This window comes from Prosopis cineraria, unplaced genomic scaffold, assembly GCF_029017545.1.
Source record: "Prosopis cineraria cultivar Desert tree isolate PC_DT_omini unplaced genomic scaffold, ASM2901754v1 PC11, whole genome shotgun sequence".
Classification (NCBI taxonomy): Eukaryota; Viridiplantae; Streptophyta; class Magnoliopsida; order Fabales; family Fabaceae; genus Prosopis; species Prosopis cineraria.
In genome coordinates, this window is record NW_026555342.1 from 43,287,739 (window position 1) to 43,298,172 (window position 10,434).

Sequence of the window (10,434 nt, forward strand, 5' to 3'; positions counted from 1 at the left end):
TACAAACTTTTTTTAAAAAAAAAGAGAAAATATTAAAATTTATAACAGTAATGGAATTTTCCGTGCAAATGAATTCATCAACAGAAGAATTTTGGAACTAAACTATATAATTACGCATAAAATTTATAAACTTATTCTTTCATTCGTTCTTTCCAGGTTATAAACTTTTTTTTTCCCCCTAAAAGGGATTTGTTGAGAGTGGGTAGGAATGATTATCTAACTAGTTTAGTACCTTCTTCAAACTACATAAAATTATTTTAATTTAATTTAAAATTAAATTATGTGGTATAAGGTTTTGATAATGAATTTTCACTAATCAGAATACAATACATCAAAAGATTCTCTCTTCTTTTGCATAATTTAAAATTCATAGATTATATTAAGATAAAATAGAATTCAAGAACTAATTTAAGCAAGCATATTTCCCTTGCACATGACTTATACAAAATTACATGTACAAAATATTTGTGAGTATATCTTCAAAATTTGAGAAATAAAAATTATTTACATATTATTTAAATTTTAAAATAATTATTACAATGATTAGAGTATAATTGTTTAAAAAACATAGGCTAAAGTATACTTTTAATCATTTAACTTTATATAAGATTTTATTTAAGTTCCTTAATTTTAAAAAAATATATTTTTATAAAAATTAATTACATGCCACTAATGAGTTAGGTCAAATATAAAAGAGGGTATAGGTCAGACTTTTAGAAGCTTAGAAGCTTACAGTTTGACTTATTTTATGCCTAGTCTAGCCTACTTATTAAATAAACTCATGTTAGATTTAGATTTTTAATTAAGCCTATTTAATTTAATAGACTGGCTTATTCAACACACACACACAAAATGAAAAGCATTTTTAGTGTTTCAAGATGTAATTATTATCTTTTTTTTAAAAGTATCTCTAATAAATAAATCACTTTATATCACACACACACTCTTTGTTAAAAAATATAAGGTATTTTTTGAGGGATTAAATATTAAAAAATGAAAGGCATTTTTAGTGTTTTAAGATGTAATCATTATCTTTTTTTTTTCAAAAGTACCTCTAATAAATAAATCACTTTATATTTATTTACAGTAAAACACTCTATTAAATAGGGATAAATATGAAAAAATAATATTAGTTTGAAAACAAATAACTATTTTATTGGGGAGTAAGATTTGATTAAAAATGTTTTATATTTTTGTACAGAGGGAGTATATATTATGTAATATATCACAAACATATCAGTTGCACCATTTGATTTTTGATTAATATATTCTTTTTCTTATTTCTAGTTATATTTTCAATCATATTAGACTTTATATATTAATCTTAATATTATTACTTTATTATTATCTTATATTGTAGTTGGTAAGTATTCTCAATTATTATTCTTTCTAGTTGATAAATCAGGTTATCTATTGTATATTATAATAGTTTCAAATTATATTTGAGAATTCAAAACTAAAATATAAGCCTATTTAAAAGACTTACTTTTAAGTAAGCTTTTTAAGCCAGGTTAGACTTTAAATAGATTTAGGCATGAGTGGTGAAAAAAAATTTTACACAAATTTTAAGTCAAGCTTAAATATTTTATTTATCATATAGGATCAGGTCCATTTGTTCAAAACCTAACTTGCTCTAACTTATTTTTACCTCTAATCAAATGGAAGCGATTAATCCCAAGATAATAATCAATATTTAAATACTCAGTGATATTTAATACTCGACTTGTTTAAAAAAAATTAATTACATGCCATGCCACTTTAATAATCATGAAGTGGGGAGCAACTTCCACATGCCAACGCAATATAGTGCATGTCCATGGCCACTTACTCCAGCCTAATTAGTAGTACCTACTGCACCTTCCCATTTACAATATAAAGATCCCACCAAGTCGGCGCAACCTCTACCGTCCGATCGAGCTTCCACCATCCGTGATAAGCCTCAGTTGTAGGTTAGTATAATCTCACTTAGCTCCTTCAAAGAGTCAACAGAACCGAAGAAGATTTTCAAGACTAGTAAATTTCCAGGTGTGCAGGAGAAAGTTGCTCGTCTAAAGTGCAGGCACGTCTCTGCATATTCTCTCGTTCTCGCTTTACAGACGAAAATGGAGCTATGATGTGAGACTGAGTGTAAAGAAGGAGTCGATCGAGGGGGGAGGGAGAGAGAGAGTCAAAGAACAGAGCACGATGTGGAAATATCTTCTGATATGGATGATCATCTCCTGCTTGGGTTTTACTCTGTGTTTCTCTCGTCCAGGACGAGGTGAGCTTCGGTTTTATAATGTATATTCGGGTGGATACTTGAATGTTTTAGTTTGAATTTCTCGTCATTGTGAATTCGATCGAGTTGGTGAGCAATGTGTGTTGTTTTTTTGTACGCTTGATTTTGATTCAGTAATGGAATTCACGTTCTGTTGCTTTGCGCATGTGGATTAAAGTTTGAGTGGTTGAGTAATGAATGTGATGAAGCTCGAGGAAAATTGGGAAGGGAAAATGAATTGCCGCCTTCGCTTAGCTTTCTTGACATTTGATGTTTTATCAGTTTTGTTAGATTTTGAATTACAATGCCTATTTGATTCCGTCTTGCTTCTGAGAATTCCCTGTTGGAAAAGGGAAAGGTGTGAACAGGGCAACTTTTTTTCTTTTTTGGTTTTAAAATTTAAACCATTGAAAAAGTTAAGGCTCGATTGTATATTCGAAACGGCAAAGTCACAAAAACACAAGTGAAAATAAATAGTCAACATCATCCAATTAACCTCAAGAACTTAGCTTGATTAGGGAATTTGGATGGCTGAAAGAATACTTTCATCTTGAAAATAAAATAGTCAACCCTGAGATTATTTATTCAGTCGGGAAAGCCATTTTTAACAGCATTCCAAGTGATAACGAGTGCACTGTGCTAGCAAACATTGCGTCAGACCGTTGCCAGTGAGTTCACTGCGCCAGTTAATCGTGCACTTGATACTAGCAAACATCGCACAGACCGTTGCAAGTAATTTAACATTGCGTCAGAGATGCAATTTCATTTCTTATTGATAATCTTAGTAATGCCAATTTCACCGTGAAGATGCAGTTTCTATTAGATGGTTGCTGTTTTCTTAGTCAATCTAGTGTTTTAAAATACAGTTCCCTCCTCCCTTCCCGGCAAAAAGGGGTTAAAAATTCTGACATTTCTAAATCATTGCAGCTCCATTTGCTATGCGTATAAGCTGTGGAGCTCAACAGGATTCTCAAACAAAGCCGACAAAGACCCGCTGGCGTAAAGACTTTGGATATACTGGAGGAATATCCGTTAATGGAACACGTCCAAGTTATATCACCCCTCCGCTTAAAACTCTCCGCTATTTCCCGTTGTCCCAAGGTCCTCAAAATTGCTACGACATCAATGGTGTGCCAAAGGGGCACTACTCAATCAGGATCTTCTTTGGAATTGTTATACAGCAGAGTGTTATCAGCGAACCACTCTTTGATATCTCAATTGATGGCACTCAAACTCATTCTTTAAAACCAGGTTGGACCAATGAGGACGATCAAGTATTTTCAGAAGCTCTTGTCTTTCTTCCTGACGGTTCTGTTTCTATCTGTTTTCATAGCACTGGTCATGGAGATCCAGCAATCCTTTCAATTGAGATTCTTGAAATTGATGAAAAAGCTTATTATTTTGGTCCGCAAAGGGGTCAAGGGATAATGCTTAGAACAGTTAAAAGACTGAGTTGTGGCTATGGACAGTCAAAATTTGACATAGATTACGGAGGGGATCCCTGGGGAGGGGACAGATTTTGGCAACACATTCAAACTTTTGGCCAGGGTTCTGACCAACCCAGATCTGTTGAAACTAAGATCAAAGAGGCTTCACTTCCACCAAACTTCTATCCAGAATCCCTTTATCAATCTGCGCTCGTTAGTACCGATAGTCAGCCTGATTTAACATATACAATGGACGTGGATCCCAACAGAAACTACTCTATTTGTTTACATTTTGCGGAGATTGATAATTCAGTGACTGCTGCAGGGCAAAGAGTGTTCGACATATTGATTAATGGTCATGTTGTCCTCAAAGATGTAGACATTATAAATATGAGTGGCGATCGTTATACCACCCTTGTTCTCAATACAACAGTTTCTATTGATGGGAGGACTTTAACGATAACCTTGCAGCCAACAGGAGATAGTGATGCCATAATCAGTGCCATTGAGATATTTGAGATTATTATGCCCGAATCAAAAACTTTATCAGAGGAAGGTACTTATGCTGAATCTGGCTTTTACATTTTTTTCTAAATTAAGAATTGAATAATCTCAACATTTTATTTGCATTTCAAGGTATCACGTGGATGGCTATAGGTTAAGTGCCTGAAATCAGTTTACATTTTCAGGTTACAATTCTTTTGAAAATGAATCGTATAATGGTATGCGTTGTTTTTTTGTTAAAATGGTGTGGTATTCATTATTGATCAAGGAAAATTAGGTTGAATTCGCTGAAAACATGAATGGCTTTGTAATCTCCACATGCAATTTGGATGTGTCAGGCATGACAAGTGAGCAATAGCATAATATTCACATTCATACGTAGAGTTTATGTTATTCATGCAAACTTTGTGGCTGTTGTTTTTCTTTTTATTAACACGTCACTAGTGAGCCTTTTAATGTGTCTATTGTCTATACGTAAAGGACAACAGGAACTGGTGTATTAGCGATACTGGAACTATAACTTGCTATTTTTAGATGGGTTTTATGCTTGTCAGGTCTCTTTCCCTTTCTGATTTCTGCCGTGGTTTCCAAAGCTTCCACCTATCAGAAACGAAGTATAATTTTGTATTGGTTTCCCTTTCTGATATTGCTTGATTTATTCACCTGCTATCTATTTGTATTCTACCAAATATATATTCTTTTAAACCGTATATGTGCAAGCTTTAGCAAGTTGATGGTTTTTCTTTTCCTCTAGTTAGGGCTTTACAAACATTGAAGATGGCTTTGGTACTTCCGTCCAGGTTTGGGTGGAATGGTGATCCGTGTGTTCCTCAAGAGCATCCTTGGACTGGGGTGAATTGCCAATTAAATAGAAGTATTGGCAAATGGGTCATTGATGGACTGTAGGTTTTTACTATCCTCGTGTGTTAATTAAACAAACTTTCATGATCGGCTTCCTAATAAAAGAAACAATACTTTGCTTGAGAGATTGAGTGATTTCAATACAATATTAATTGGTAACTCATAAAAAAGATTATCTCTAATTCTTTATTACGTGACAATTTTATGCCACTTGATTTAATCAATGATTAATATTATCTCAAATTTACATAACTTTAGACAACCAACTTTAAAGGATTTTGATCTCTGAATGTATGGTAATAATTAATGTCACCTCTCATTAAATATTTTAGTAGTTTTTATTTTTTCATTCTATTCATGTCTCTTTGCACAAAAATTTCAAACCACATCTCCAGCATCAGAACTTTCAAAGGAAGGAAGTTGCTTACTTTCTGTTTAAAAAGTTTAGGAAACTTTAATTCTTTTCCCATATACATTTGTGCACACAATTAAAGTTTGTAATTGGGTCTATAATTTTATAATTTTTTAATCTTGTTAGTATCATTAAACTCTTGGGATCATTAGAGTAATGTAGCCCAATATATGTTTTACATTTTCAAGCATGTTTTTCTTCACTCCTTTGGGATTGTGAATCAGTGTCAAGTTTTGCTAAATTTCCTGATATCAACTGGGGATATGAGAAACTAATTATCACATTGAGCCTCCCCTTTGCTTAGATTACCAGACGCCCTGCTTTTATGTGAAGCCAACTTGAAAACTCTGCCCTACGTTTAATAAAGGCTGAAAATGATTGTTTATTTTTCTGTGAAAGTAAATGTTGATTGCTTTATTGAATATTTCAATATCAATGTCTTGGTTGTTTACTGTGCTTGATCTATTGATGGACAGTGATCTTAACAATCAAGGTCTGAAGGGTTTCTTGCCGAATGACATATCCAAACTGCAAAATCTACGTACCTTGTGAGTTCTTGACAGTTTACTCAGTAATTCAAAAGGATAATTGTGATTGTTTATATAAATGCATTGATGTATTGAATAATTTGTTTGACCTTCTGATTTTCCCTATTTTGAACTGATTTCTTAAGAAAAAGAGAGCAAAAGGCTCTTTACCTAATTCTCAAGTTTGTGAGTTGGTTCACTCATGCATTGTAGGAATTTGAGTGAAAACAGCATTCGTGGAGCTATTCCATCCTCACTTGGAACAATAACCGGTTTGGAAGTGCTGTAAGTGCACCTATTCTTCTTGTTTTTTTTTTTTTTTAAAAATCTAAAGTTCTTTTAGCTTCTGTAAGCAACTCTCAATAGTTAGAGTAGTACTTGTAAACAAAGCTGTACACAGCTTGTGCTACCATAGTAGCTACGAAATGTACAATAATTAATTGGCAAGCTAGTCTTTATGTTTACCATAAAGTACATTTTCTAGTCACATGTGTGGTAGTCCATGATATTGGGGGATTGGGAGTGGAGCAAGGGAAAGAAACAGAATGAACCCAGTCATATCTTAAATAGGAAACAATTAATTGTGCAATCAATGGACTAACGAAAATAAAGTTAAATGGGTTTTCATGTATAGAATGATAGAATTTAAGGATACTGGGGAAAGAGAACGAGATTGATCGCTGACTTTAGCAATTGTTTGGAATTGAGTAGCCAAGGTTGTATAGTCGGAAGGGGTTAAAGAGAACAGTGATCTTATTGGTGGCTCATGCACTTGTTTGTGTGTGGCTGGCTCATAGTTAATGTTTATTGGTTCTGGCCATCTAGAATTTTTTTTTTTAAAATTCAACTGGACGGTCAGTTGTCATTCGTTTGAGCCTTTGAGGAAGGTCTCCTGAAAAGTGGCTAGAGTTGAACACAACCTCTTGAAAAGTTTTCTGCTGTTAATACGCACAGAGGAGATTTATATTTTCCTCTCCTTTGCCTTTGCTATTATGTTAAAGAAAAGAAAAGGAAACCATGATTTTAGCAAAAATGTATTAGTGGTTTACAGACATTATCCAGATGCATGTTCACTCTTCTATTACTCATGATATGATTGCCTTTTTCACTTTTCTCTTTGCCGAGTAAATAGGTAAAAAACATCTATCGGTGTCGATAATTGGGATTCCCCCAAGGGGGAACCACAATTATTTAATGAAGTACTTAAGAGGCGGGGTTCTTCTCTTCTTCCAAGTCAGTTTTGAGGATAGGTTCCTCACGTTTGCTTAGGTCACCAACCTCTTAGTTATGTATGAATTTACCGAGAGAAAAGATCTTGCATATTTATTTAGGTGGATTTAACTTATCCATATACATATTTACCTTATTATTTTTTTCCACATAGAAGTTGGGTTATGGATTAATGCTAGCCCAATCCTGTCTTAATTTCTGTCATGAGAATCAACCCTTAGCTGGAATAAGAAATCAAAGGATCTATAGCAAGACCCAAGGAACAAGATATGCCAGCATATTATGCAATCTTTTGCAAGATACGATTAAGGTTTGAAATTGTCGAATTTTCATTTCAGTGACCAGAACTTGAAGTTAAGACTTCACTTTCTAAATACTGATGAATGAACAATTTATTTTATTCCATCATTGGTTTGTCTTGGCTTCAGCTGCCACGCAATGTCATCTTTGGATGTGATGTACTGTGCAGGGACTTGTCCTACAACCTCTTCAATGGATCAATTCCAGAAAGCCTTGGGCAGTTGACATCTTTAAAAAGATTGTAAGTTTCTCCAGTCTGTAAAAAACCAGAGGGATGAATAAGCTGAGAAGTCTGAATTAAGATGTCTTACGCATCTCAGCCTGAATTAAGATGTGTTCATGCAGGAATCTTAATGGAAACTCCCTGTCTGGAAGAGTTCCAGCAGCACTTGGAGGAAGGCTTTTGCATAGAGCTAGCTTTAAGTATGTATTCAATGATTTAGCGCCCGTCTGACATGTTTTAAATTTGCATGTTTAAAAAATTGATTTTTCTTACAATAAAGTTCTCCAAAAATGTTGTAACGTAGGACTCCCTCCGGTCCTAAATGTAGGAGCTAGATAAATAATTTACATAAGTTAAAGAAATTTAGTTAAGTTAGTTCATTGTAAAAAATGTGTATTGGTTTCTCCAAAATGCATAAGTTAGTATTTGTTGATGCCAAAAATACACCTTTTTCTATCAAATTTAAAAAAATTACATATTTAAAAGACTGTAGCAAGTAATACTCATTGAACGGGAATTTAATTTCATCCATCATGACTATATAGTTAAGTTTTAAATTTATATCACATCACAATGTACAGACTAAATCCCAGTATATGTGAAACCTGCATTAGAAGTTTCATTCTTATAGAAAATGAGTAAGAGAGGAAATAGAGCGTTTGGTTTTAAAAACAGATTCATATCTTGGCCAGAAAACCGAAAAAAGGAAAAAAGAAAAAAAAAGCAACACAAGTGCATTTCCTAAATACAAGCAACTTTTTCCTTCTCCACAGGTCAAGCAGGCTATTTGTCTGGTTTAGAAGCTTTAAATTAAAAGAATATGAACGCAATTAAAGGATATATCATATGCCTGTGCCATTTGTCTAATTATCCTTTCTTTGCTGGGTTATAAGTGTTGCTAAATCTGTGTGCAATGCTTGCGAATTCTGCAGTTTCACTGACAATCCGGGTCTGTGTGGTATACCTGGATTACCCACGTGCGGAGCTCACCTTTCTGCTGGTGCTAAAGTTGGCATTGGATTAGGTTCTTGTGTTGCATTTCTACTTCTTGTTACCTGTTCAGTTTGCTGGTGGAAAAGGCGGCAAAATATTCTCCGAGCTAAACAAATTGCAGGTAAGACGTTCATCATTTGTGCATTATACCATCAAATCAAATTGGTATCCCTATAGATGTCTTCATACTATTGAAATCACTGTGGCGCCCCATTTAAAGGTTTATCACGGTATCAATGTTGTCTTGCATGTCAAGTACCATCTAATTTCCTCTACTGGTGAACAAGCGAAACCCCCGCCCCAAAAAAAAAAAAAACAGAGAGAGAGAATAAAAGAATTTACTGAGAAAAGGATTCAAATTTAAGTGAAAATTTTGAATTCTGGACATAATTTAAAATTTGAACTCCAAGCAATGGAAAGAGATCAAACCAAGCAAATAACCTTAACGAGTTCCAAAATGGTTCAAGAACTTTAAGAAAAGCTTAGCTATATGAATGGAGATGAAAATTCACATTTGCTTTGAATAGAAACTCTGTTTTTTGTTTGTTTTATAACTTGATTGGCAGCTCATTCACAGTTATTTTATATCTAAAACACTTACACAAGACTCAATTTTTTGATATCATCTATTTTTTCATGTATCAATTTATTGAATGTACATGTATATAATTTATATAACATACATCTGTGCCAGTGTTCCAAAATTTTTAAAATTGCCATATCTCACGTATTACATCTTGTCATATTTGATACGTATATACCCATATCAGTGTTTCTTAATTTTGAATGCAAGTTTGTTCTCATGAATGCCTCTTGCAGCAAGGGCAGCTCCCTATGCAAAAGCAAGGACGCATTTATCTGACATCCAGTTGACAAAGCATCATCCCCACCCCCACCACCACCGTGGTAATGCCCACACCGCAGCTGAGAATGGCCCTGTATTGCTTTCATGATGTCATCTCATCTTTTTGATACACCATCGGGTCCAAGCATTACTCTATCTCCTCCCTTCATTTTTTGATTTTTTTTTTTTCCCCAAATCGAAGAAACTCCCTCCTATGTTGGTGGCATGAGTGGCAGATAATCTGATATATCTAGGTAAAAGTCTTGTATACTCTGTTCTCTTGATTATTAAGCCATAGTTTCTTGACTTGAGCCCGCTGAATTCCCATATAGTTTAAAAGTGCTGAGAACACACACTGTGCCCTATGTAAATCAGAAAATTTTGTGCACTGCTCTGTTAACTTGTTTGCTTTTCTTCCTATGTTTTAACATTGGCAAAGGATATTTTAGATGATGTTGTAAAACAAAGTATTAGTTACGGTATAGGAATCAACGTTCAGTTTAGATATGGATTTGCATTATATAGGCCGAGCTGTACATTAACTAACACACTGGGTTTATTTCAACTATGGATCTGTCTTATGGCAGTGCAGTTCTTCATAATTTGATGTAGAGGAAAGCAATATAACTAAACTAAAGGAACTGAAATTTAATTTCTTATCTATGGGGGAAAAACCATTAAAACGAAGTTACATCAATAAGTCTCCCTACATTTTTTTTTTCCCTGGTACCAGAAGGATCCCCTGCATTTTAGGAGTACATGTATGGTGTGCAGTTAAACCGATATTTAAGAACTTTTTTTCGCATGGAATGGAAGTACTAACAGCATCAGATTCAAATGGGTTTTCTTGTTTGTT

The 10,434-nt window shown here is 33.9% G+C and overlaps 1 protein-coding gene across 2 annotated transcripts; it reads left to right on the forward strand.

The window, feature by feature from the left end:
- The first annotated feature begins 1,812 nt into the window (after positions 1–1,812).
- On the forward strand, positions 1,813–9,966 carry LOC129287253 (receptor-like protein 4). Of its 2 annotated transcripts, XM_054923450.1 has the most exons (11): positions 1,813–1,949; positions 2,026–2,260; positions 3,185–4,240; positions 4,743–4,802; positions 4,943–5,090; positions 5,938–6,009; positions 6,202–6,273; positions 7,688–7,759; positions 7,864–7,941; positions 8,674–8,855; positions 9,554–9,966. In XM_054923450.1, the coding sequence occupies exons 2-11, from the start codon at positions 2,185–2,187 to the stop codon at positions 9,685–9,687; spliced, it is 1,950 nt and encodes a 649-aa protein (XP_054779425.1). In that variant the 5' UTR covers positions 1,813–1,949; positions 2,026–2,184; the 3' UTR covers positions 9,688–9,966. The 2 variants fall into 2 exon arrangements, with proteins under 2 accessions (XP_054779425.1, XP_054779426.1); XM_054923451.1 differs by lacking the exon at positions 4,743–4,802.
- Positions 9,967–10,434: the final 468 nt, after the last annotated feature.